General features: G+C 48.0%; 1 protein-coding gene across 1 annotated transcript; it reads left to right on the forward strand.

Moving 5' to 3' along the window:
* Nucleotides 1–29: 29 nt before the first annotated feature.
* On the forward strand, nt 30–27866 carry Nktr (natural killer cell triggering receptor). The gene is made up of 17 exons (XM_090323192.1): nt 30–110; nt 393–473; nt 5969–6043; nt 6819–6926; nt 7452–7496; nt 9281–9368; nt 17837–17866; nt 18287–18432; nt 19087–19303; nt 19668–19823; nt 20726–20813; nt 21526–21671; nt 22380–24725; nt 25097–25192; nt 25651–25707; nt 26438–26542; nt 27749–27866. Exons 2-17 carry the CDS (start codon nt 416–418, stop codon nt 27834–27836), a joined length of 3849 nt encoding a protein of 1282 aa, XP_090179318.1. The 5' UTR covers nt 30–110; nt 393–415; the 3' UTR covers nt 27837–27866.
* The last annotated feature ends 80 nt before the right edge of the window (nt 27867–27946 follow it).

A 27946-nucleotide genomic window follows, 5' to 3' on the forward strand; every position in this document is an offset into this window, starting at 1 on the left:
GAGGGGGAAGAAGGAGGGGGAGAGGCGGCGGCGGCGTTGGCGTTCCGTTACCGACGTTGGGTCCGGGCGGCGGTGGCCAAGCATTCCGTGAGGAAGGGGTGGTCAGCCAGGTGAAGAGCTGGTGGGGAACCCCGAAATCCGGGGCTGGAGAGGAACGCTCTGTTTCCCTCCCCCCCACCCCCGCCCCGGGTCCTCCCCTCCCCTCAGTCCGGGCCTCGGGGTGGGGTGGGGTGGGGTTGGGGGGCGAGGCCGGGCCGGAGGCGCCCGGAGTGACCTCGCGGGGTGGCCCGGGCCACGCCCGGCCCCTCCCCGACCCCGGGACCCCGCTCGGGCCCAGCCCCGCCCCACCCCCGGCCCTGACCGCCGCCCTCCCCCTCCTCCCCCACCCCCAGCTCCAGCTGCCCCCTCGGCCGTCATGGGGGCGCAGGACCGACCCCAGTGCCACTTCGATATCGAGATCAACCGGGAGCCGGGTGAGCTGCGGAGGGGGGGTGGGGGGTGGGGAGAGGGCCTGGGGAGGGCAGGTCCCCGCCCTCTGCGCGTTTTGGGGGGGCCCCAGGGGGCGGGAAGAGAAAATGTGCTCCGAGCGTATGAACACGCGCACGCGCACGCCAGTCGAAATTCTGGCCTTGCTCCGTCCCTCGTCTGCCTCTTGAGTCCCCCACCCACCCACCCACCCACCCGACAGGCCATCCCACCCAGCTTGGCGGCCAGAGAAAAGGCGGGGAGGGGGAGTGCACCTCCTCTCCTAGGTGGACAATGGTGAACTGCACAGGACCGGCTTTTTTTGTTTGTTTTTCTCTTTTCTTTTTTTTTGCCAGTCCTGGGCTTGAGCTCAGGGCCTGAGCACTGTCCTTGGACTTTCTCAAGGCTAGAGCTCTACCACTTGAGCCTCAGCACCACTTCCGGCTTTTTTCTATGTATGTGGTACCGAGGAATCGAACCCGGGTCTTCATGCATGCTAGGCAAGCACTTTAACCACTAGGCCAAACTCCCGGCCCAAGTTTGGTGGCTTTTAAGACATTGTTGCAAGTTGTATCTCATAATCTAGAGATGTGTTATCTTTCATTCCAGATACTGGTAAGATGTCTTCTTTTTTTTTTTCTATTTAGAGATTTGTCATTTTTATCACAAAAGAAACAGATTTTAGTCTCATTGAATTTTCCCCTGCTCTTTTTCTGTTTCAAATATCTATTTTTACCATTTCTAGTGCTTTGCTCCTGTTTTAGTTTCTTATAATGGAAGCTTAGCTCATTGACTTGATTCCTTTTCTAACGTAAGTGTTTAATTTCATAAATACAGAGGGAGATTTATAGGTATTCCACAAAATTTGATTTGTCATTTTTTTAAGGCTACTTCTAATAATTCTCTGAGACTTTTTAACATACAAAAACCTAGAAGTGTTTTTATTTATTTATTTTGGCCAGTCGTAGGCCTTGAACTCTTCTAGCCCTTGAGCCACAGCCCCACTTCCAGTTTTCTGGTGGTTCATTGGAGATAAGAGTCTCATGGACTTTTTTTTTTTTTTTTTTGGCCAGTCCTGGGCTTGAGCACAGGGCCTGAGCACTGTCCTTGGACTTTCTCAAGGCTAGAGCTCTACCACTTGAGCCTCAGCACCACTTCCAGCTTTTTTCTATGTATGTGGTACCGAGGAATCGAACCCAGGCCTTCATGCATGCTGGGCAAGCACTTTAACCACTAGGCCAAACTCCTGGACCCCTCATGGACTTTTTTAGTGCCTGGGTTGGCTTTGAACCTCCATCCTCAGATCTGAGCCTTCTGAGTAGCTAGAATGACAGTCATGAACCACCCTGCCTGCTAGAAGTGTTTTAATTTCTTTTTTTTTTTCCCCCCTTTACTTTTTCTTTCTTTTTTTTTTTGTCAGTCCCTGGGGCTTGAACTCAGGACCTGAGCACTCTCCTTGGGCTTTTTCAAGGCTAGGGCCTTGCCACTTGAGCTTTTCTATGTATGTGGTACCAAGGAATTGAACCCTGGTCTTTGTGCGTGCTAGGCAAGCACTCTACCACTAGGCTAAACTCCGGCCCTGTGTTTTAATTTCTAAGTGTAGAGATTGAGTATCCTTTATCAGAATGCAGAGGACTGGGAAGGTTTTTGGATTTAGGATTTTGGAATATTGACATATACATAATAAGATATCTCGAGGATAATTCCCACATCTAAATACGGTGCATGTGTTTCATATTTGCATCATACATACTGATTTGTGTGTGTGTGTTTGGTACTCAGGATTAAATTTGTATTCTCACTTAGGCAGGTTGTCTGTCATTCAAAGCCAGGCCTCCAGTTCACAAGATAACCTGTTAGTGGACCTGAATTTTGACTAGCATGTGTCACATTTAGCTGATCGTGGAATATTCCATTTGTGGTAAACTATTGGCACTCAAGAAGTTTTAGATTAGAACCTTTTGGCTTTTTGGAAAGATTATGTTCAACCTTTTCTGGGATATTTTCTAGGTTTCGTGTGTGTGTGTGTGTGTGTGTGTGTGCGTGTGTGCGCGCGCGCGCGCACGCGTGCGCGTGTGAATGATTTCCAGTTCCTTTATGATCAGAGGACATACTTTGTGTGACTTCGGGCCTTTGAAGTTGTTATTTTATATATTTATTTATTTGTGGGTCATTGGGCTTGAACTTGGTCTGGGCGCTCTTCAGCTCAAGGCTACCACCCTACCCTGGAGCCAAGCCCGCTTCCCATTTTCTAGAGTAAATTGGAGATAAGAGTCTCAGGTCCTTTTATGACCAGGCTGACTTTGAACCTTGAAAGTCACTTGTAATGTAATTCCATTCTAGCATTAGCTCACATGTACCATTCTCTTTTATTTTTTTATTTTTATTTATTTAGTTTTTTTGGCCAGTCCTGGGCTTGAGCTTAGGGCCTGAGCCCTGTTCAAGGCTACAGCTCTACCACTTGAGCCTCAGCACCACTTCCAGCTTTTTTTCTATGTATGTGGTACTGAGGAATCAAACCCGGGTCTTCGTGCATGCTAGGCAAGCACTCTACCACTATGCCAAACTCCCAGCCCCCATTCTCTTTTGTTTTTACAGTACAGTCTTTTCTGATGATAACATCCTAAAATGTAACTCCCTCTTCCCCTTTTAGATATAATATTAAGCGTTTTGTATTGTCAGTGGCTTAAACTTGATTTTAAAAGGTGATAGCCAGGGTGATTTCTTTCTTTCTTTCTTTCTTTTTTTTTTTTTTTTGCCAGTCCTGGGCTTGAGCTCAGGGCCTGAGCACTGTCCTTGGACTTTCTCAAGGCTAGAGCTCTACCACTTGAGCCTCAGCACCACTTCCAGCTTTTTTTCTATGTATGCGGTACCGAGGAATCGAACCTGGGTCTTCGTGCATGCTAGGCAAGCACTCTACCACTAGGCCAAACTCCCAGCCCCGCCAGGGTGATCTCTTTAAAGGCATATAAAGGAATGTCTTTCCTTTATATGGATCTGATAACAATATTGTAAGTTCTTGGCAGCTTATCCATATAGATAGCATTGAGATTGTGGTTGAAACAGTTGTATTTACTTTCTTTCTAAGAAATACAGAAAGACTTGAAAGTGTGTCCTTAGTAAATACACTCATTAAAGTATTGAAAAGTGACATGTCCTAGTTTATCTGAGATAAAGTAATATTCAGCAAATATTTGAGTAGTACTTGTGACCCTGTTCAAGTAAGTTAACCTTTTTGTATAATGGAAGTCCTGTGTTTTTTGCTTTAATATGGTTCTAGAATATAAAATAACAAGCTAGTTATAGTCATAGTTCATAATTTCCCTTCACACTTGAAGCTCAAACTCAAGACAGATGCCTTTTGGGAGATGGGATTGGCACTGAAAGAGAGGGCGAGCGTACTTCCCATCTTAAACTCCCCGGAGCTATAAACTTGTGAGTGGAAAGTGATTTCAGTGGCCTTCACTATTAAATTTAAGTGACCTCCATTTAAGAAAAATTGCTCCTGAGGTCAGGAGTTTGGCTTGTGGTAGAGTGCTTGCCAAGCATGCACGAAGACCCGAGTTCAGTTCCTCAGTACCACATGCATAGAAAAAAAGCTGGAAATGGTACTGTGGCTCAAGTGGTAGAGCTCTGGCCTTTAGAAAGTCCAAGGACAGTGCTCAGGCCCTGAGTTCAAGCCCAGGACTGGCAAAAAAAAATAAATAATAATTAAAAAAAATTGCTCGTGAGTTACAACAGGACACTTAATGCCTGTCTAATAAAGGTTGTTGACAGGAGTTACTAAGCAGTCCAGCCCACCTGTCCTCTGCATTGTGTTTTTGTAGCACAAATTTAAATGGGATGGGTTAATTAAAGAACATGATTTTAATTAGGCAGACTGCTAATTACAATTAGTACTGCAGAAGTGGTGGAGTAGCAGGGAGAAGCAGTTAGATCACCAGTTCTGTGACTCTTTCTTGTCCCCAGCATGATTGGTGAGTCTTTCTTGTCCCCAGCATGATTGGAAAGCCACCATGCTTCTTGACAGAGGAGCCAAAAGTGCTAAATGATTAGTTGTCAGATTTCCTCAGTGTCATTTAGATTTTATAGCTAAATGCTTGTTTTCAGTATTGATAGTCTTAAAGGCTATAGTTGATTTTAGCCAGGTACCAGTGGCTCACACCTGTAATCCTAGCTACTCAGAAGGCTGAGATCTGAGGATGTCAGTTCAAAGCCAGCCAAGGCACAAAAGTCTATGAGACACTTATTTCCAGTGAATCATCAGAAAACTGGAAGTGGTGCTGTGTCGTGGTGGAGTGCTAGCCTTGAGCTGAAGAGCACAAGGACAGCATCCAAACCCTGAGTTCAACAAGCCCCATGACCAAACAAAGCAAAACACACACAAAATTTAAAAAAAAAAAAAAAAAATATATATATATATATGGAGAGAGAGAGAGAGAGAGAGAGAGAGAGAGAGAGAATGTAAGAAATTTTTAGTGTGCATTTATAACATAAAAAACAAAAATCGGGCCAGGAGTTTGGCCTAGTGGTAGCGTGCTTGCCTAGCATGCACAAAGACCCGGGTTCGATTCCTCAGTACCACATACATAGAAAAAAGCTGGAAGTGGTGCTGAGGCTCAAGTGGTAGAGCTCTAGCCTTGAGAAAGTCCAAGGACAGTGCTCAGGCCCTGAGCTCAAGCCCAGGACTGGCAAAAAAAAAAAAAAAAAATCTTTAATTTGAAATTTCCTTGTTTTCTCTATCCTCATTCCTCATGACAGTGCACTGTTTCTTAAAAATCTGAAACCATTTACTTGCAGAATAGTCTATGCTTGTAAAGTAGCTTGTATAATATCTGACATACACAATACACATGTTCATTTTATCTTTGCAAAACAACTGCTTTTATTGCGTATGTATTGGGTCAAGTAAGGGCAGAACTTTCCAGACCCTACAGTCTAGCCTTGAATTATTGGTGGGACATAATTCTGACTCAGATGGTCAGTTCTTTAGCCCCTCCCCCCAAAACAAGTTAACTGGAATAAGCAGGTTTGAGCTAAAAAAGTTGTTTTTAATTAGACAGTAGAGGCAAGGCTTGAGTTACTGACAAAGCTGTCTAGAAGTGAGGAAAGAGCTTTTCAAAAAGTTTTCTCAAAAATTGCACAGGGAAACATCTAATTGTGGTCAGGGGAGGTAGCTCAATGGTGGAGCATCTTCCTAGCAGGTGATGAGCCAACAGGGAAGAAATAAACAAAATGAATCCCCTACTTACAAATGCCGTAGATGGCACCCAGTCTTAATGCCGTGTTCTAAGAGGGGAGAGTCTTGTGGACTTCCTGCCCAGGTTGGCCTCAGACTGTGATCCCTACATCTTAGCCTCCTGACTAGCAAGGATGACAGTTGTGAGTCAGTAGCACCTAGCTATAAAACCTTTTTCTGTGTATGTTTGCGTTTTATAAAATGTATCTAATCAACTTGCTGTTCTTTCTTTTTCCCCCAACCTTTTTTTTTTTTTAATTTCAGTTGGTCGCATTATGTTTCAGCTCTTCTCAGACATATGTCCGAAAACATGCAAAAATTTCCTTTGCCTATGCTCAGGTAAGGGGATTTTTTTTTTCCCAATTACTTACCTTTTTCTAGTATAGTAGCTATTTTCACAAAAAAAACATAGGGATTCATGAAATAAAATGTAAACTTTCATGTGATTGAGTTTTACAGCTTAAAAATACTTTGCACTGCTTTCTCTATGAGTTAAGATAATAGTTCTGCAAATGAAAACAGGAGAAAGAAATAGAAAGGGACACTGGTGGCTCACACCTGTCATCCTAGCTACTCAGGAGGCTGAGATCTGAGGATTGGGGTTCAAAGCCATCCTGGGCAGAAAAAAATCCCTGTGAGACTCTCTATCGCCAAATAAAATACTCAAAAAACTGGAAGTAGTGCTGTGGCTCAGAGTGCTAAGTGCTAGCCTTGAGTACAGAGGGGCTCAGGGACAGCACCCAGGCCCTGAGTTCAAGCCCCAGAATAGGCCAAAAAAAAAAAAATTAATTTTGACCTTCACAATTAATTTGCCTTAGTCGAAATTTACAAATTTCAGTACTTTGAACACCTTCCATTTCATTCTAAATGATTTAACATCCATATGCTATTTTGTATTTTTTTTTCCCATTGTATGTTTCTTACATCTTTTGTGGTATCTAGCACATAGGAAAGGTTTGGGTGGCTGAATTCCGGGCCTCTTGCTTGCTAGGCAAGCAACTCTACTGCTGGAGCCACTTCATAGCCCAGGGATTTGACAGAGTTGATTTGTTGGGTTCTTTTTCAGAGAAGGATGGCTTTGTGTAGCTACAACTTTGTTTCCTTTTCCTCCCAGGGGAGAAGGGCCGTGGGAAAACCACAGGAAAGAAATTATGTTATAAAGGCTCCACGTTCCACCGTGTGGTTAAAAACTTTATGATTCAGGGTGGAGACTTCAGCGAAGGTAACGGGATGCTTCTGTTTCCAACCATTACATCCATCGGGTTTTAAAATAGCTTATTGTTATTGTTAATGTTATCACTGCCGATGGTTTCCATATCTTGCTATTATTGGTTAGTTACAATTTTTAAATCTTGTAGCTCCAGAATGTCTGAAAAGAAATGAAATGAATGCTCTGGCATTTTAATTGTACTCTCATGTCATTTATTCCAGAAATGTAATCACTTAGGTAAATTCCTTTCAAACAAATCCCAGGGTACTATCCGGTTGTATTTATTGTAGAACTTAGTAAGTCTGACTACTGTAAAGTTAAGTGAGGATCCTTAAAACTCTGGCTGTGGCAAGAATTACAAGAGGTTTCAACAGATATCTTTCCATCAAAGATAACTTATGGCTGGGCGTAGTGGCATACACCTGTAATTCCAGCACATGTAAAAAAAATTTTTACGTGCATTAATTATATGTACGAGGCATGTGGATGTTTTTGTTGTTTACATTTTCACTTTGCTCACTGTGGCACTATTTGTAGGTAATGGAAAAGGTGGAGAATCCATTTACGGAGGCTATTTTAAAGGTAAGGCTTCATATCTTGTGGTCTTTGCAGTTCTGATGTTAAAGCAAGTTAAGTTTGGTCATATACCTTTAATGAGGAGAGGCTTACTTGTAGTTCACTTTTTGCATGAAACTAATGCTGCATGACAATACTTGTATTTGCATGAATTTGGGGATAGATTTTTTTTTTATGGTAATCTATAACTTAATTGCCGAGATGAATTAAGGCTAACTTTATGGTTAAACATGACTCTCAGCATGGAGATTAGGCAACTATATACATGAAAACTCCTATCTTCCTGCCTAAAACTGTCAACATATTCTTTTGTTTATAGAGAATTGTGGTCTTTTGCAAAATGAAAAGGTAAGAGAACGAAGCTCAGTAACACAAACTCCAATTCTGTTCCCTCGCACCCTTCCTAATACATTGCTGGACAGTCCAGGTCAGGGCTGTTGTAGGATTTCTTATTTTGTTTGAAGATGTGGAAACTTCTCTGTGTTATTTCATACATGCCTCTGTATCTTGTTTTCTTTTCCCAATGAGTTGTTACTGCTACATCAGGAAAAAGATTCTGGTTGTGGATCCCCCTCCCCCCCTCCCCCAAACCTAGCAATTTCTCTAAATACAATGATATTTCCTCCTTTCTCAAAGGTTTGTATGTTTTCTTTTATATACTAAAAAACAAAACAAAAAACTACTATGTGATTTGTGTTTTATTCCTACAATAGTTGCATTTGCATAAATCTGAACTATTGAATTTGCCCCAAAAAGCCTTAGAAAAGTCAGTTGCAGAGATTTATTTTTGAAAAAAAAAAAATCCATTAGGTTTAATGCCATAAAATCTGCAGTGTTATAATAGTCTCTTATATTTCCTTTGGGAGAAAATGGATTATTACTCTTTTTCAGAAGCCCTGTTCCCAAGGTAATTCCTTTTCAAGTTTTTTTGTTTTGTTTTTTCTATTTGTTCTAAAGAAAGATTGGTTTGTCTTAGTATTGTTTTAGAAAAGGAAGTTGGAGTTAATTTTAAGGATGTTTCTGCTGGAATGAAAATCTTCTCTCAGTGACTTGGATGGCAAAATTTTCCCTCATCTAAAATTGCTTCTATTAGCATGTAGCAATTTCAACTTAATGTCCATTCTAATGTAGTTGTCCCAAACAGCAGGTGCTTTTATACCTTAAAATTGTGTTTTGCCATTTAAACGTTTATATTTACAAAACTTCCTTAGATAATTTTGTGATCCTATGGATTATCCATATATTTTATTTATTTACACATGTCCCTAAAACTTCCTCTAATGTTTTTCTTTTTTCTCTCATAGACTAGCTTTGCTTCCATGCACTAACAGATTTACCTACCTATGAAAATTAGATCTATAAGAGGATTATTAAGCTTCACCCATGTGTAGTTTACTTGGCATGATAATTGGGAATTTGAAGGAAATGAGCTTTATTTTAGAGAGTTTTCCTAAAAGCTTATTCCTAGGTTTCTCTGAAAGTTAACATTTTATAGCTCTTTATCCACAGTCCGTTGCTACTAAAAATGACTATTCTAAGGCTGTTTGTATAAAGTTTTAAAATACATGTTCTTTTTTTTTTTTTTCTCTCAAGGCTTTAATTAGTATCTTTGGGCCTTTTATGACTTGATTAGTTTAAAAAAAAAACAACAAAAAACTTTTTTTTTTCCCTAAATGTCAAATAACTATACTGACCAGAAGAGGAATTTCATCCTGTTTATGACTTGAACATGATTCCTTTGAAAGTGGCTGTAATTGGGAGGCTCACGAATTTGTGTTTTCTTCAAACAGATGAAAACTTTATTCTCAAACATGACAGAGCGTTCCTTTTGTCAATGGCAAATCGAGGGAAACATACCAATGGTTCCCAGTTTTTCATGTGAGTAGGCATGATTCAGAATGGAGCCCTTTCCTAATCCCAGAAGCCCTGCTCATCAGGGAGGTGGCGGAGTTAAACTAACGCGGCCGTTAAATGCTTGGGTTTCATTATGAATGTGGTAACCAGTCATCATCTACTACCTCAGCATCCACGCACATTGTCACAGAGTCTTAACATGGAAGGGTAGGAAATACAAAGGAAACATGAAGCCAGCAGGCAGTCCCAACCACTCAGGAGGCTGAGTTCTGAAGATGGGGGTTCGAAGCCAGCCAGGGCAGAAAAGTTGATGAGACTCTTTTATCTTCAGTTAATGACCCAGAAAAGTCAGAAGTGGAGATACGGTTCAAGTGGTAGAGCGGTACAGTGTTCAGGGATAGCACCCATGCCCTGAGTTCAAACACCAGGATTGGCACCCCCCCCCCCCCCCCAAAAAAAAAAAGATAACCTGAAGGTGTAGATTATTTGCAGTATAAGCTGTCATCATGAGAGAAGAAAATGGCTTAGTCTCAGTTTATTAAAACTATATTGGTGTATAAACTTACTAACATTTAAAAATTGTTGGTAATATATGGCCTAAGCATAAAAGCAGTTGCTTTGAGTGAGCTGTCATGAAGTGGCTTTTTTCCCCCTTTTTGAGCCACTTTGGAGAGAAGTATCATTCTTTTCTGATGAGATACAGCTGGGGGGGGGGATGGGACAGACAGACAGACACACACACACACAAAATAATTGATCTTGTGCTGGGTCAACATTAAACCTCAAGTTTGTAAAGTCTCTGCATAATTGAGTTAACCCAAAGAGGGAGTACCTTCTGCCAAAAATGTATAATGCGATTTTTATTCTGCAAACTTGAGATTGCGGAAGTTAGCTACATATACACACAAATACATATATACATCCTGGACTAGAAAAATGGCTCAAGGCCCCGAGTTCAAACCCTATACTTCAAAATATATGCACATATACACATACACTCATGCACATATATAAAAGTACCTGATTGTACATGCAAGCATGACCCAAATCTTATTTCTCGTGCTAAAATTCTAAATAGGGCCTCAGGCCCACTTCTGATTATATCCTTTCATTGTTTTGTCTGTTTGTTTGTTTTGGTAGTATTGGGCTTTGAACTCAGAGCCTTGTACTTGCTAAGCAAGCATGTTACCACTGAGCTACTTTTAGTTACATTTTTATCTAAACTCCAAAACTTTTATTTTATTTTTTGCTAGTCTTGGGCTTGAACTCGGGGCCTGAGCACTGTCCTTGGACTTGTTCTAGTGGTAGGCTACAACTCTACCACTTAAGCCTCAGTACTACTTCTGGCTTTTTTTCTTATGTATGTGGTACCGAGGAATTGAACCTGGGTCTTCGTGCATGCAAGGCAAGCACTCTACCACTAGGCCAAACTTCCAGCCTCCAAACCTAACTTTTATAGATTATAATCTCTTCATACAAGATCTGAAAGGTCATTGTTGAGCATGAGGTTTAATGTTTTTGAGCAGAAGTGAGTCTCATACTATGTCGTATAGGGAAAAGATTTTATTTACGGGTTTATCAGAAAAAAAGGTTTTTTTTTGGCCAGGTGCTAGTGGCTCATGTGAGCTTGTCATCCTAGCTACTCAGAAGGCTGAGAACTCAAGACCAGGGTTTGAAGCCAGCTCAGGCAAGAAAGACCATGAGCCGGGCGCCAGTGGCTCATACCTGTGATCCTAGCTATTCGAGAGGCTGAGATCTGGAGGATTGTGGTTCAAAGACAGCCTGGGCATAAAAGTCCCTGAAACTCTTCTTTCCAGTGATCCACCAGAAAACCAGAAGTGGCGCTCAAAGCACTAAAGTGCTAACCTTGAGCTGACGAGCTCAGAGTTCAAGTCCCATGACTGACAAAAACAAAAACAGCAACAGAAACACTGATTGTAAGCTTCATAAGGACTCCTACTACATTTGTGTAAAATTGTACTTGGAGTTTCTGCCAGCATCTCTGCAATTGCCAATGAGACAATTTGCAGCCAGGCATCAGTGACTTACACCTAGCATCCTAGCTACTCAGGAGGCTGAGATCTGAGGATTGTGGTTCAAAGTCAGCTCAGGCAAGAAAGTCTGTGAGACCATTATCTCTACTAAACTATCAAAAAACCCAACCTGGAAGTGGACCTGTAGCTCAAGGGGTAGAGTGCTAGCCTCTAGCAAAAAAAGCAGCACAGGGACAGCACCCTCGCCCTGAGTTCAAGATCCAGGACCAGCCTTCCACCCACCCCCATTCCCCCCCCAAAAAAGGAAAGGATGGGTAAATGTAGTGCTGGGCGTATAGGCATTTACCAAGGGCCCTTCACAAAGATCCTTGTAGTGTTTACCTTCACTATTTTTATTTCTGACAAACCTAGCAGAGCCCCTACCTAAAGCAGGCACTGTGAAACACAATTGTGTATGTATTCCTTGCTTTAACTGAACAACTAACTGGGAGGTTGGAAATCGGATTTTCTTCTATAAAGCTGTTTGTAATCCTTACAACAACTGTTGTATTATTCACAATGGTTTTGACTTTTTTTTCTCTTGAGCTTCTATAGAAGAAAACTGATTCTTCGTGGAATTGTGCTGCTCAAAAAAATATAAGAGGCTCAAGTAGTAGAGTACTAGCCTTGAGCTAAAGAGCTCAGGGACAGCGCCCAGGCCCAGAGTTCAAGTCCCATGACTGACAAAAAAGAAAAGTTAAAAAAAGTGGCATGTGGCACTATCTCTGAATCACTAAGAAGTCTGTGGTTCACCTTGAAAGCAATTTGGAGTGAATTCAGAGACCTGGGAGCAGAGTTAGTTACCACCTTAAGTCGGGGGTTTCTCATTGTATGGTATCACCATCCTCATCCCTAAAATAGCCCAAGAACAGCTCTCATTGCTGTGTGGCTCACTGGTGATAGCTTGCCTAGAATGTGTGTTCACCAGCCTTGCAGAAATAGAGCAATAAAATAATAAAATTGTAGGATCTAAAGTGACAGACAATAGAATAATAGTATCCGACTGGAAAGGAATTTTAGTGATCATTACGCTATACTTTTCATTGGGTAGATAATTGTGAATGAGAATGGGGAAATCCTGTGACGTCCAGGTTGTAGAAACTTTAGGAAAACAATGCTGTAGACTCTAGGCCGTGTTTTTATTTATAATATAAATATAACCTATGATTCTATTAACCATTATGCTATGCGTTTATTTAAGCTGAGTGTTAGAAGCAATCAACATTTTGCTAGGCAGTTAAGTCATATTTTGGGAACTTTTTTCCCTCCTATTACTAATAACTCTGGTTGTAATAGAGTGAGTATGTGCATAGGGCTGTGTGTTTGACCTCATGGCCTTGAACAGATGCTTCATTGCTGAGCTCTGCCTCTAGCCCTCCGCCCGTAATTTTGTCTTCAGAGTTAGTGGTAGAGTGCTTGCCTAGCATACATGATGCCCTGGGTTCAGTTCCTCAGCACATACACAGAAAAAGCAGGAAGTGGTGCTGTGGCTCAAGTGGTAGAGCCCTAGCCTTGAGCAAAAAAAGAAGCTCAGGGACAGCGATCAGGCCTTGAGTTCAAGCCCCAGAACACCTTCCCCCCCCCAAAAAAAAAAAAAAAAAAGATGAAGACCTTGCAGGGGAAAGGAAAGTAGTGATTCAGAAGATGAGGTAGAGGGCCAGGAGCGCAGCCCAGTGGTAGACTGCTTGCCTAGCTTGCACAAAGCTCTGGGTTCGATTCCTTGGTATCGCATATACAGGAAGAGCTGGAAGTGGTTCTGTGGCTCAGCTGGTAAAAGCAGTAGCCTTGAACAACAACCCAAAAAGCTCAGGGATAGTGCTCAGGCCCTGAGTTCAAGCCCCAGGACCCCCCCAAAAAAAGATGATGAGGTAGAACTTGTTATCTTTTGTTATTAAATAACTCTTCTAGGCTTGAACATTACACTGGCTATCAGTTGATATTTGTTTTATTTCCTAAGTATTTCATCTCCTGTGAGTTAGGTTTTGATACCTTTAATGCTCCCTGCTCTTAAAGATAAGCAGATGCACGTTTTGCTGTGAAAATAGAGTCATACAAGCTCATGTTTTATGTGCAGACATTGAATGGCTTGGAGCCGTCTGGTTCTCACTAGACGGACGGGCTTCCCTTCCTTGCCCAGCAGCGTACACGTGCACACCAGCGGGCAGCTCAGGCTGTGCCACCACACAGAATCCAGGGATTGGTGACCCTGCAGTAGTCATAGCTGGGTCCCGCTCGCCATCGTGACCGCAGGGAGCCGTGTGGGGACTGCGTAGAAGTTTGTAGAATTCTTTTATGTCCTGGAAAAGTCAGGCATGCCCTGAGGGTCCCTTGTTTCATAGAAAAGGTCACAGGGATGTGAAGGGTGGTTTTAGAGGGTTCAGGAGGCTGTTGAAATTGTGGGGAGCAAAAACAAATGTAAATCCTGACTACGCAGGAGGCTGAGATCTGAAGATCGAGATTCAAGGCCAGGCAGAGCAGAAAAGTCCCCATGAGATTCCCATAAACTGCTCATAAAAGCCTGTAGTGGGCTAGGCCTGTGGCTTAGTGGTAGAGTGCTTGCCTAGCGTGCATGAAGCCCGGGATTCGATTCCTCGGTACCACATACATAAAAAAGGCTGGAAGTGGTGCTGAGGCTCAAGTGGTAGAGCTCTAGCCTTGAGAAAGTCCAAGGACAGTGCTCAGGCCCTGAGCTCAAGCCCTGGGACTGGGCAAAAACAAAGAACCTTTGTTTTCCTATTCCATGCTCTCTTATACTTAGAACTACATTTTTATTTTTACTATATTTATTGATAACCACACATTATTTCAAACGTTTTTTGCACTAGTCCATATATCATTACTTTCGCAAGAAATTAAAGTTTCTATTTTTAAATATTTCAGACTTCATTATTTCCAAAATTCCTCTGAAGTATTTTGTTCACTGGGTATTGGGATTGGGTTTTTTTTTTTTTTCCCCCCCTCTGGTGTGTTAGGGGAGAAAGGTCTGAGTAATAATATATTTAAAGTTTACTCATTTAAAATTGATCATAGTGTGTATGTTTTGAAAAAAATTAGAAGAGATTAGCTGTGGGAAAAAATGCTGGGATCAAGATTAGATAACAAACTCTTAGTCACCTCTTTTGCCTTTTAATCTGAGGAAACCCCAAGTAATTCCACTAGGCAATTTTGTCATTTTCATATTACATTGAGTGATTTGACAGCTTCAAGTACAGTGACTCACTGGCTCTCTTGTAAAAAAAACTCTACTGTGAACTCTACCATGGTGTGTAATCTAAGAAAGTTTAAAAATGTAAGGCGTAAAAGCTTCCTTCACTAATGAAGTGAATTAGTTTAAAACCAACAAACAAAAGACTTGAAATTCTGTTTTGAATATATGCTTACATTTTTTTCTCTAAAGAAAATGTTCATTTTCAACCAACTATAACCTCCAGGCACTTTGATTTTCATTTTCCATTTATGCTTATAATCAAGATATTTTACTCTTTTTTTTTCTTTTTCGAGGAAGATGGTCAGTGGTCTTAGCTAGTTTCTGGGATTTGGGAGGGGAAAAACAAATGAACTATGTTGCTAATAGCTGTTATTGACACGTGTAGATTAGAGCATTCGCGTCAACCACCTGTCCCCGTTCTTTCCTTGAACCTCTCTCTACAAACACCCCCATGTGAAAGAAAATTCAGAGCCCTCCATTTTAAACAGCTTTCATGCTTTGCATACAAATCCTAAAAGTATTTAATTTCAAAGTTATATTGATATTAAAACATAGATTCAGTCTTGTCTTAAAAGTGTATTACAATTTATTTCTTGCCATTTTTGTGTAAAATTTACAGAAACTGTTACATCGTGCGCTCCAAAGGTAATGTCTCATTACTCTTAAGGCTCTCTCTCTCTCTCTCTTTCTTTCTTTCTCTTTCTCTCTCTTTTCTTTCTTTGCTTTTATCTCTGTAATCCTGTTGTTATGTGCATTGAAACGTTAAAAAAATAATTTAAAACTTTCTGCTTGTTCTATATAGCAACAATACAAGTAAGACAAAGTGTGTTTGATATTGCTTCTGGGAAATAGATTTTTCTTTCAGCAGTTTGTTTACATCCAAGTTATCCACACCATTTTCTATTACCATTGACAGTCACGGCTCACGTTTCTGTGGGTAACTAGTCATGGATGCTGAAGGCCAAATGTTTGATCAAAATGAAGGTGCTACTTTCAAATAACAGAGATGGTTTTCATTTCTAAAATTTATATAAGTGTAAATGAAGAGGGGTGTAGGAAACTGAGATGATCAGTTATCTCTAATTGACATATTTGTAAATCTTGAGAAGGTTTTACAATGAATGCAGTTCAGGTCTCTGCTCATTTTTTCCCCCTGAGTGACGGCACTCAGCTTATGCTCTCTGCCTGTGAAGACAGACTCTCAGCCCAGTGCTGGGAAAAGCCCGCCGAGGCTGGGATTTCTCCCTCTAGATTGTAGGCTTTTGAAAAAAAAATAATACTTTCAATATTCGTAATACGTCATCAAACCCAATTAAAGCACACATTTACATTCCTGCACCCTGAACTGCTGAGACAAGCAAATGTAATTATTCTCGTCCATGTGGCTAGCGTGAAAGTTGTCCATTACAACGAAGAACCGAGTTTGTTTATTCTTCAGTTATTGTTTGGATTAACACACACCAGCTTGTGTATCTCATTAGCATAAGTGAGGACCTCGATTCGAGTCCAGCACTGAAATAAAACAACAACAAACAAAACCCGGACTCATAAAGATGATGGGCTCACACCCAGCTAGCATTCGCTCTATCAGGGAGCTAGCTAGACAGGATGTTTTGTCTCATTTTCTCCAGAGGTTTGTCCGAAAGTGGTTTTGTTTCTCTGTTTCCAGGGTTGCTATTAGCTAAGATGGCAAGTTGACTTGGGCTTTGTGGTTCTAGAACAATCTGTAGAGTTTGCCCAGTGCTAGGCTATGTCAGCACTCAGAGTCGTACCAGGCTCAGTACCTTGCACTTTGTCCTCCCCGCATCATTTAGCTAAGGGAATCACTGTCTAGCTTATTTGCCTGTTTGTTCTTCTTTTCCCAGAGCTTTGGTTTAAAAAAAAAAAAAAAAAAAAGTTGGTAACAGTTTTAAAAGTTCCTGGCCAAGTTGGTTTCTAATATTACCATCTCAAGCATTGGTGCTCACCAATTGGCTAGCTTTTCTTTTCCTCTTCTTTCATTTTCTTTCTTGTTGCTTGGGGTTTTTTTTAATTTTTATTTTAACAATTCCACTGACTGGGCTTGCTTAGTCTTCTCCTAAGGAATTTAGGTGACTTGGGCTTTTCAAACTTAAGGTTTCTGTAAAGTTCTGGAACTTTTAAGTTGCCATTTGATTTTATCTGATTTTTAAGTTAAATACTATAGTCCTCTTACAGAGCTGAATACTCTTAATGTAAGTATAAGCGTCCTCTTTTCTGCTGCTGCGGTGAAGTGTCTGGATTGTTGTGAAGGTTTCAATTGTGTTCTGTTGCTGTATGTGTCTTAGAATTGCCTTAAACAGGAACAAAATGATTTAGGTGGGGTCTTTTTTGTATAGTTGACTGCTTCGATCTGGCCTGATAGGAACAGTCTCTCCTACCTCTCAAGTAGCTGTTCAAGTCTAGTTATATCCAATGGATGTAGCAGGAAAGTGGGTAATCAAGCTGTAGTAAAGCCAGCATGGATTCACAACACCTTAGCTACCTGTACCTGGCCCCCCCCCCAGCTTCCTAAGAATAACTCACAGACCATTGGTGGAGGAGGTTGGTCGGGTGTTAGGGTGTTAGGGTGGGGGGAGGTTACCCTGGGAATCTTAAGATACCATGTTTCTCAGCTTTACTGACTGACATCAGCAGAGCAGGCAGATTGGATCTTTTCTACCTGGAATATTCAAAGCTGTGAAGCAGAGAGGGGTGTGAAGGCTGAGGGCAGCTGGGGGGGGGGTGGCGGGGGGGGGGGGTTGGGGGGACGGGGAGGCGGTTACAGATAACAGACCCACTCAGCGTGAGAACTAGCAAAGAGAAGATGCAGTTCAGTGAACTCAGGCCTACAGGGCAGCGGAGCTTTATTTAATGATGCCGACAGTTTTTGAGGGTTTTTTATTTGCTATTTGTTACTTTGTTTTGGACTCAAGAGGCATTTCCATTTTAATGCGTATTTATGCTCTCCATTTATGGCTATAGCTCCAATGAAATGTATTTTGTGTTCCATTGTGCATATGATCTAGCAAAGATGACTAATTTATTATGATCTTGGTTTTCTTTTTTGTTTTGTTTTTTTTATTGCTGTTTTGGGGATCTTCAAGGGTAGATGGATATTATGCTTAACATTCTCCCCTGTATTTTTTTTTTTTATCTTTACTTTGTTCTCTCCATGCCGTTTAAACACTCTGCTCTCTTCATCTGAACGTGTCGTTTTCGATGTCATCCTTCTGTTGATGTTTGTCACACAGTACCACGAAGCCTGCCCCACACCTGGATGGGTAAGCACCCCTTCTTTATTGTCATGGCCAGTGATTTGGGTAGCCAGAAAGACTTTCCCATAAACCACCAGAAAACCAGAAGTGGAGCTGTGGCTCAAAGTGGTAGAGCACTTGCCTTGAGCAAAAGAGCTCAGGGACAGTGCCCAGGCCCCGAGTTCAAAAAAAAAAAAAAGGTTTCTCCATATCAAGCGTGCTCTAACTTGTTGTTAATGAGAATCTTTACCCTAAAGTCAAAAAAACAAGGCCCAAGATGGGACCCAAAGTGTTACGATTTCCTTCGATTGTGGCTTCTTTCCATTCAAAATCCCAGTCCTGTTCTTGCTACTTCATAAACCAAACACTTGGCTTCCCTTTTAGGTCTGTGCAGTTGTCTCTGTTGCCCTCAGAACAGTTGCTTCCCTTGAATTTGTGTTGTGACAGGGTTCACGTTGTCTTTGGCCTGGTGATCTCCGGTTTTGAGGTTATTGAACAGATTGAAAATCTTAAAACGGACGCGGCAAGCCGACCATATGCAGACGTGCGAGTTATTGACTGCGGGGTGCTCGCCGCCAAATCGGCGAAAGATGGTAAGAACTTTTGGGGTGGCAAAGGCAGCTAAGATACAGGTGTAAAGCAATTGTGGGCGCCTCTCGTTTAGGCATACCTCCTAGATCGCAGGAAGTAAGACAAAAAAAAACAAACCAAGCCTGAGTGGTAGGACAGTAGCACTGATGCTTGTATATTCTATGTCTTGTCAAATACAACCTCCTGTTACTTTCCCAGGCTGCCAGCCAGGTCCAAGCCACCTAAGGCCTGGCCTAGAACAGTATCCTAACAGTAACTCAATAACTCTCTGCTTTGCCTCTGTCTCCTTGTTCATCTTCATTTATTTATTTATTTTTGCCAGTACTGGGGCTTGAACTCAGAGTCTAAACACTGTCCCTGAGCTGCTTTTTTCTCCAGGTTAGTGCTCTACCACTTGAGCCACAGCGCCACTTCTGGCTTTTGTTTTTTGTCCACGTGGTATACTGAGGAATCGAACCCAGGGCTTCATGCATGCTAGGCAAGCACTCACTCTACCACTAGACCATGCTCCAGCCCTGACCCCTGGACTCTTGTAACCCTTCCAACCCTGACTACGCCTGTAATCCTAGCTATTCAGGGGGCTGAGATTATAAGGTGCTGCCATCTAGTACTAGTTTTTATTTATTTATTTATTTGGTCAAAAATTTCATTAAAAGCTTTTGAGAAAAAAAGGAAGAAACCAACCCATTCTGAAGACTCAGCTTCTTCCAGTTCCTCGTCCTCTTCGGAGTCCTCAGACAGTGAGACGGAACGAGGGAGAAGCAGGAGAAGGAAGCGGAAGAGGAGGCCCAAAGCTAAACATTCAAAGAAGCGGCGAAAGGAAGCCAGTAGTTCAGAGGAGCCGAGAAACACACATGCAGTGAGTCCAAAATGGTAGGTGTGAAGCACCCAGGCTTCTCTAAACTAGTGCGCGTGCACATGCGTGCACACGCGTGTACACATGTACCAGCACAGGAAACACATGGCTCAGCAAATTCAGTTTTCTTACTTAGTATTACAAACGCTGGCAATTGTGAACTTCAACTGAACTGAAATCTGGGAAATCTAGGAGTATTATAGACATATTCTATCCAGGATTTGTAGGGTTTCTGGTAAGTGGTGTGTGTGTGTGTGTGTGTGTGTGTGTGTGTGTGAGAGTTGATAGAAGCTACGGCCTCACGCTTGTCGTGCTTGTATTTATTGTGGTGGAATGCAGGTGGGCGGGGGTTAACAGGCGACTGGGTTTGTTGTTTCAAAGTCACTCTGAGAGAAGCTATGCCAACGAGAAAAGGTCGGTGGAGTCCTGTGCTAAAAGGGAGAAGCCCGTCGTCCGCCCGGAAGAGATTCCCCCAGTGCCCGAGAACCGGTTTTTATTGAGAAGAGACATGCCCGTGGTGGCTGCGGAGCCTGAGCCGTAAGTGCTTTGCGGCCTCTTCCCTCATCCTCCGCCATCGCCTTTCCCGGCCGAACCAGTCCCTCAGCGCATGCGTGGAGCGCAGCCTGAGCTGGAGATGCCAGGTTAATGAGTGGTACCAGACTCACCTGTCAGAACTCACATTCCACCCAAGCACAGGGAAAAGGAGAGGGGTGCAGTTTGGTGAGGGGAGAGACTGGGATTTGCTCTGTTGCCCAGGCTGGCCTCAAACTTGTGATCCTCCTCCCTGAGCTCCAGGGAATTCCGTTATACCAGCCAGCTGGAAAGAGTACTCAGGAGATGTGGAAAGAGTGTATGACCCCCGTATTGCCCTGACCTCACAATAAAGGGAGGTTTTGGTTAGCAGAAGAGTTGAACTCTGAATACAACTAAGTAATTAAAACGTTTTGCTTCCCTCCCACCCCTGGTCGGTCATGGGGCTTGAACTCTGGGCCTGGGCGCTGTCCCTGAGCTCTTCAGCTCAAGTGAGCCACAGCCCCACTTCCAATTTTCTAGTGGTTCATTGGAGATAAGAGTCTCACAGTCTTTTAATGCCCTAGCTGGCTTTGAACCGCAGTCCTCAGATCTCAGCCTCCTGAGCAGCTAGGATGGCAGGCGTGAGCCACTGGAGGGTGGGATCTGTTTTTCTATCTGTGAGCATCTTTTACTCAAGGCTATCACTCCACACTTGAGCCACAAGTCCACTTCAGTTTTTGTGTGTGTGTGTGTTTTTGGTAGTTTAGTGGTGACGACAGAATCTCAGGGAATTTCCTGCCCCTCGCTGCCTTCGCATGCAGTCCTCCTGCCTCAGTCCCCTCAGAAGCTGCGATTCCAGATGTGAGCCCTGGACACCCAGCTTACACAGGCTCGTTGTTCATTTTCATCATGTCTCCTTCTTCTAGGAAGATTCTAGATGCTACACCTGTCCTGAGGGATCAGAAACCGTCTGTATCCAAGTCTGGCCGGAAGATTAAAGGAAGAGGCACAATTGTATGTGTTTAAAGACCTGTTCTCTTTTCAAATTACTTAAAAAACAACTTTTTTTTTTTTTTTAAATAACCTGTCAGTAAAATCCTGGGATGTTTTCTGTGCAGGGAATTGGTTGTTTCCTGTGGTTTTTAGGAAGGCAGGGAGGGCTGTGGAGCGGAATCCACAGCTGTGTGCTGGAGAGGGCTTGTTTGGGTGGGAAATGAACTACATATGAAATAATCAGCAGATGTACTGGAATTTTTTTAGGGTCCTGGGGAATGCCGGCTGTTGGGCACAATAGCCCTTAGATTAAAGGGTTTAAGGGAATGTCCCCATCTCTCTCCATCCCGGCCTTGGGGGTCCATAGACTCCTTGCCTCTGAAGGAAGGGAGGGGAGGTCAGATCTGCCTCACTGGCTCGTCACAGACTGAGAGGAGGCTTTTCTTTGTTTTTGTTTTTTTTTGGTCAGTTGTGGGACTTGAACTCGGGGCCTGGGCGCTGTCCCTGAGCTCTTCAGCTCAAGGCTGCCGCCCTACCCCTTCAGCCACAGAGCCCCTTCCAATTTTCTAGTGGTTCATTGGAGATAAGAGGCTCACAGACTCTAATGCCAGGGCTGGTTTTGAACCACAATCCTCAGACCTCAGCCTCCTGAATAGCCAGGATGACAGGCGTGAGCCACCGCCCCTGGCAAGAGGCATTTTTAAAACAGCCCTTTCCTTCTCTGTGTCTCAAGCGCTATCACACGCCTCCACGGCCACGGTCGTGTTCCGAGTCGGAGGATAATGGCAGCAGTGAGACGCCGCCCCATTGGAAGGAGGAGATGCAGAGACTCCGAGCCTACAGGCCACCAAGCGGGGAGAAATGGAGTAAAGGCGACAAGTAAGACGTGTGTGTGTGTGTGGGCGCTGCAGTTCAAGCGTTATGGGCCTGTTGGCCTAGTTCATAGCTCCGTGTTAAATGTGGACAGCTGGAAGACAGCTGTCACCAAGGAGAGTGTCCTGGGGAGAAGCCGCGGGTGTGGAGACTTCGTAGAACCTTCCCTCCTTTCCCCAGTTGTCCCAGTCCCTGACAAATTAGTGGGTGGACAGCAAAACCAGTTCATTTCAGCCAGGCTCAAGGCTGCCGGGGAGGATCTGGGGCACCGTTCAAAGCCAGGCCAGGCAGGCCTGGTCTTGAGACGTATCTCCACCCAGCCACCAGCAATGCAAAAAAAAAAGGGGGGCTCAGGAGCTGTGCTGTGTTGGCAGATGGCGGCAGCCGCCAGCTCCCCGAGTAGGTGTTCAAGTCCACACACGGCAGAGCCGCCTCGCCCTGTCTGGTCCCTCTCCGAGGCTAGGTCAAGGTCAAGGTCACTCTGACCCCTGCTTCCCCCCCCCCCACTGCCGCTGAGCCAGGCGCGGGGGTCTTTTCGGGCCCACGATGGTGGTTGAGCTTGGGGCTCGTGTCCTGCGTGGGTGCGGGACGAGACTGCGGTGCCGGCCTCGGGCCTCCACCCCCCTGTCCCGGCCGGGTGCCGAGTCGTGGGGTGCCGGGTGCTCGGCGGGCGCGCGCCCCAGCTCACCGCCCGCGTGTCGCGCGTGTCCGCAGGCTGAGCGACCCCTGCTCCAGCCGGTGGGACGACAGGAGCGCGTCGCAGCGATCCAGGTCCTGGTCGCACCCCGGCTACCATTCGGACCTCAGCGCCGGGAGACGCGCGGCGGCCGGCGCGGCCCGCAGGAGGCGGCGGAAGGAGAAGAAGGGCCGGCGCCGGCGCAAGGCCAAGAAGCAGAAGCGCTGCCGCCGACACCGGCCGGCCCGGAGGCGGAGGGCGCCGCCGTCCGACCCCGAGTCCGCCCGCTCCTCCGCGCACGGCGGCCAGCCGCCCCGCCGCCGGGCCCGGGGGCCGCGCTCGTCCTCCTCCGCCTCCTCCTCCGCGTCGTCCTCCACCTCGTCCTCCTCCTCGCCGCCCTCCTCCCCCAGAGCCTGGTCCAAGTCGGACAGGGAGGAGCGCGCCTCGTCCAGGTCGCCGTCCGCCTCGCGGGGCGGCAGCGCCCGGCCCAGGGCGGCCTCCCGGTCCAGCGCCAGCTCCCGCTCGGGCCCCCGCAGGACCGCGTCCGCCTCCCCGCGGAGGGCGCCGTGCCCGCCCGCCCGGCCCGAGCCCGCCCAGCCCGTCGCCGCCCCGGCCCCGGCCCCGGCCCCCGCCCCGGCCCCGGCCGAGCGCGTCCCCGTGCTCCCGCTGAGCGACAGCCCGCCGCCGTCCCGCTGGAAGCCCGGCCAGAAGCCCTGGAAGCCGTCGTACGAGCGCGTGCAGGAGATGAGGGCCCGGGCCGCGCCCCCGCCGCCCGGCCCCGCCGCCCCGCCGCGCCCCGCCGCCCCGGACTCGGACAGCGGCCGCAGCCGCCGCAGCTCCTCCGGCAGCCGCTCGTCCTCGCGGTCCTCCACCCGCTCGCGGTCCTGCAGCGCGGCCCGCCGGCACGGCCGCTCCTCCTCCTCCTCCTCCTCCCGCTCCTCCTCCTCGGCCAGCAGCGACGAGGACGACGGGTGGCGAGCCAAGCGGCGGCGCAGAGCGGGCCGAGCGCAGGGCGGCGGCCCCGGGAAGAGCCTGCGGAGGAGGGCGGGCGGCGGGGGAGGCCGCCCGGCCCCGCCCCGGGCCCGCAGCCGCTCCTCCTCGGACGCCTCCTCGGACGGGCCGCCGCCGGGGGCCGGGCGGACGCCGCGGCCGGGCTGGGGGGCGCCGGCGGAGCGCGCCCGCCCCGCGACGAGGAGCCGCTCCCGGAGCCGCTGGGACGACGGCGGCCAGGCCGGGCCCGAGCCCGACGCCACGCCGCGCCGCGCCGGCCCCCGCCGCCGGTCCCCGACCCCGTCCCGGTCCCGGTCGGACAAGGAGGAAGGCGAGGCCTCGTCCGACTCGGAGTCCGACGCCGCCGCCGCCGCCGCCGGGGCGCGCAGGGCCTCCCCGGCCCGCTCGGAGCCCGGCCGCGGCGCCGCCCGGGAGCGCCCCAAGAAGCCCCGCAAGGACAGGAGGCGCGGCACCCCGGAGCGCGGCCAGGCCTTCCGCTGGCAGCCGCCGCTCGAGTTCGGCGAGGAGGACGAGGAGGAGGCGGGCGAGCAGCCGGCGGCCGCCGCGCGGGAGCCGGACGCGGCCGGACACGGCGGCCTCCGCGGCCACGCGGCCCGGGCGCCCCAGCCCGAGGGCCCCCGGGACCCCGGACGCCACGCCCGGACGCCCCCCCAGGAGACGGCCCCCGAGCCCCGGGCCCTGCCCCCCGGGCCCGCGGAGCCGACGCCCCGCTCGCCCCCCGAAGCCGCCGCGCGCGCCCCGACGCCCGCCGACGACAGCATGGAGATCTGCACCCCGGACACGGGCGCCTCCCCGGCCGAGCCCGCGCCCGGCGTCCCGGAGCCCGGCGCCCCCGAGTCGGGGACCCCGGAGCCACCGCCCCGCGCCCCCTGCCCCGGCGCAGAGGGAGCCGGGCCGGAGCGCGGGGCCGCCGGCGCCGAGCCGAGCGCTGGGAGGAAGGAAGCGGCCGAGGAGAGCCCGGTCCGCCTGCTGGACAGGAAGTGGAAGCCCCTGCGCGGCGTGGAGAGCCTGGCGGCCGCCGCCACCGCCGCACCCGCCCCGCCCGCGGACGCGAGAGCCTCGACGGCGCCCGCCGCCCCGGCCCCGCCGCCGGCCGCCAAGCCGCCGGGCCTGCGCATCGAGATCAAGAGCAAGAACAAGGTCCGGCCCGGCTCGCTCTTCGACGAGGTCCGCAAGACGGCGCGGCTGAACCGGCGGCCCCGGAACCGGGAGAGCTCGAGCGAGGAGCCGACGCCCGGCCGCGACGGCGCGCGCCCGTCCCCGAGCCCCAGCCGCTCCCGCAGCGAGTCCGCCCCGAAGGCCCGGCGCAGGGCGCGCTCCGCCTCCTACAGCCGCTCCAGGAGCCCCTCCAGGAGCTCCACGTCCTCCTACCGGTACGGGCCGCGGGCCGGGCCGGGTGGCCTAGGGGAGGCGCTCAGCACCGCGCAGAGAAAGCCCGAGGCGGTGCCGTGGCTCGCGGGGCTCCGGCCGCCGTCCTCAGGCCTCAGCCTCCCCGCTCCCGAGGCGGTGCAGGAGCCTCGAGCGCCGCAGCTGTGTTGTTTCCGGTCGTGATCGCCGTGGCGCCCGCCCGTCACCCCCGCGGCTCGGAAGGCTGAGGCCTGAGGATCGCAGCTCAGTGCCACCCGGGCAGGGGAGTCTGTGAGACGCTTCTGTCCTCCGGGTGACCGCAGGTGGCTCTGGGGCTCGAGTGGCAGAGGAGCTCAGGGACAGTGCCCGGCCACAGTGAAAACAATAATAATTGTAGGTCGAGGAGCTACTCAAGAAGCCGGAGCCGGGGCCGGTACGGCAGAGGTCGAACCCGCAGCCGGAGCAGCTCCTACTGCAGTTACAAGAGTCACAGGTGAGCCGGGCCCGCCACCCGTGTGTCTCCACTGTGGCTGCCGCCGGGGACGGCGGCCCTGAGCCAGCCCGGCTCTCACCCCACCCCTGCCAGCCACTGGCAGTGAGGCAAGAGAACCCAGAGGCCCCGACCACGCGGCTCCCCTCCTCAACCTTCCACCTCGACAGGACAGAGACGGGGACAAAGGGTTGCAGAGAGGCGGTCAAGAGAAGTATGCGTGTGCTGAGAGACGGGGGCACTGCATACACTTATGGGTCCCCTCCCCGATGGACTCTGTGTCTTTCTTAACAATGTTTGATTCAAGTCCAGTGGCCTTTAAAAACAAAATCCACGGTACTTTCCCTATGCAGAGTTACAAGATTTCACTGTATGTTCACTTAGATGGGCCAAATAAAAAGGGGGGGCAGCTTCTGCACATAGGCCGATGCCGGACCCACAAAATGACACATTCCCACTAGGACATCCAGCAGGAGCCTGTCTGAGAGCAGCTCTTCCAGTGCCCGCAGCCGCTCCAGGTAGGCAAGGGCTTGGGGGGCGGAGGGGTGGGGGGGGGAAGCATTGTCTTGTCAGTCTTGTGATGTAGGGGGTTCCTGTAGTGGTTTACTTTTGGGAGCCAAGAATTGAACCCAGATCCTCACCTCTAACTACTGAGCTCCATCCCCACCCTAAGTCGTTTAGGGTTTTTTGTGTGTGTGACATGTTGGTGATGTTGGCTTTGTGTTGTTTTCTTTACTAGGGCTTGCACTCAGGAGGAGGGGAGGCCAGGGTCCTGGGGCTTGAACTTGGAGCCTGGGCCCTGTCCCTGAGCTCTTTTTGCTCTAGGTTAGCGCTCTCCAGGATAACAGCTGAGAGCCACCGCTGTCTAGCATGCACAAAGACCCGGGTTCGATTCCTCTGTACCACATACATAGAAAAAAAAAGCCAGAAGTGGTGCTGTGGCTGAAGTGGTAGAGCTCTGGTCTTGAGAAAGTCCAAGGACAGTGCTCAGGCCCTGAGTTCAAGACCCAGGACTGGCAAAAAAAAAATGAAGGCTGACCATTTTTGTTGAATCTGCCGGCCCATTATGCTCCACGTTAGCGATCATGTCAAATTATAATGGCCAAATCAGAGCCAGCAGACTGAGTCAGTGGTGAGGAATGGATCATTCTCCCTTCAATGTGCTGTGGGGTCCCGGCGTTGCTCGGTGGCTCTTGGGGTCTGGAAGAAGGAGGGCTTTGAGCCTCGGAATCTGTTGCCGTTGAACAGGTCTTACTCATACGACAGCTACTACAGCCGCAGCCGCAGCCGCAGCCCCAGCCGCCGCCATAGCCGCCGCCATTACCGCAGAGGCAGGCGCCACTGGAGGTCTAGGTAGGTCCCCGCCAACCCCCCTCGCGGGAAGTTCAAATGCTGGCGTGTAGCACCGCCGGCCGAAAGCGGTGGCTCCCGTGTTTGAGTCTAAAGGAGGTTTTGTTTTGTTCTGTTTTTGTCTGTCATGGGGCTTGAAGTCAGGGCCTGGGCGCTGTCCCTGAGCTCGTCAGCACCAGGCTACCACCCCAGCCCCGTTTCTGGTTTCCTAGTGGTTCATTGGAGGTAAGAGTCTCAGGGACTTGAGCGTTGGGGCTGGCTTTGAACCTCGATCCTCAGATCTCAGCCTCCTGAGTAGCTAGGATGACAGGCGTGAGCCACTGCACCCGGCTGAAGGAGGTGTTTTGTTTTGTTCATGTAAAAATGTCAGCTGGGCGAGGTGGCTCACCCCCGTCATCCTAGCCACTCCGGAGGCTGAGATCTGAGGATCATGGTTCAAGGCTGCCTGGGGCAGGAAAGTCTGAGGCTGTTCTCTCCAGTGAACCACCCCAAACCCAGAAGTGGCACTGTGGCTCAAAGTGGTAGAGAGCTGGCCTTGAGCTGAAGCCCTAAAACCAACATCATCCTATCATCCTAGCTACTCAGAGATCTGAAGATTAGAGGTTCAAAGCTAGCCCAGGCAGAAAAGCCCAGGAGGCTGGCTGGCTTGCTTTTTCTCTTTCTTTCTTTTTTTCTTTCTTTCTTTCTTTCTTTCTTTCTTTCTTTCTTTCTTTCTTTCTTTCTGCTTTTTCTCTTTCTTTCTTTTTTTCTTTCTTTCTTTCTCTCTCTCTCTCTCTCTCTCTCTCTCTCTCTCTCTCTCTCTCTCTCTCTCTCTCTCTCTCTTTCTTCTTTCTTCTTTCTTTCTCTGTTGTGAGGCTTGAACTCAAGGCCTGGTCATTGACCCTAAGCACTTTTTGCTCAAGGCTAGTGCTCCACTTCTGGTTTCCTGTTGGTTAATTGACTGTAAGAATCTCACAGACTTTCCTGCCCAGATTGGTTTTGAATCCTCACATCTCAGCCTCCTGAGTCGCCAGGCTTCCAGACATGAGACTCCAGTGACCACCAGAAAACCAGAAGCAGAGCCAAAAAAAAAGCTCAGGGACAGTACCCAGGGCCCTGAGTTCAAGCCCCAGTCCTGGCAATGAATGAATGAGGCTTGAAGAGTGCACTGAAACTCCAGGGCTGGTGGCAGGGAGGTTTTCACTCATGCTTTTCCTTCCTGTGGCACAGGAGTCACCGATCCTACGGTTCTGACAGCAGAAGCGACCGCAGCTACTCACGTCACCGGAGTGCCAGCAAAAGCAGCCGATATAGTTGAAAATGGCTTTACACACACACACCCAGAAAACACCTTTACCCTTCATTGTAAATATCTGGTAACTTTAAAATTTCAGAGCCGCCACCGCCGTCTGTTGTTGTGTTTAAATC

This window comes from Megascapheus bottae, chromosome 32 (assembly GCF_031878675.1).
Source record: "Megascapheus bottae isolate mThoBot1 chromosome 32, mThoBot2.hap1, whole genome shotgun sequence".
Lineage (NCBI taxonomy): Eukaryota > Metazoa > Chordata > Mammalia > Rodentia > Geomyidae > Megascapheus > Megascapheus bottae.

What these genes read in the sequence shown, in the direction of transcription:
- Nktr (XM_090323192.1), top strand. Translation starts at nt 416, where the DNA reads ATGGGGGCGCAGGACCGACCCCAGTGCCACTTCGATATCGAGATCAAC. An exon ending in GGGTGGAGACTTCAGCGAAG is followed by an intron (nt 6,927 to 7,451) that starts GTAACGGGATGC and finishes CACTATTTGTAG; the next exon opens with GTAATGGAAAAGGTGGAGAA. An exon ending in GTGGCTGCGGAGCCTGAGCC is followed by an intron (nt 19,824 to 20,725) that starts GTAAGTGCTTTG and finishes TCCTTCTTCTAG; the next exon opens with GAAGATTCTAGATGCTACAC.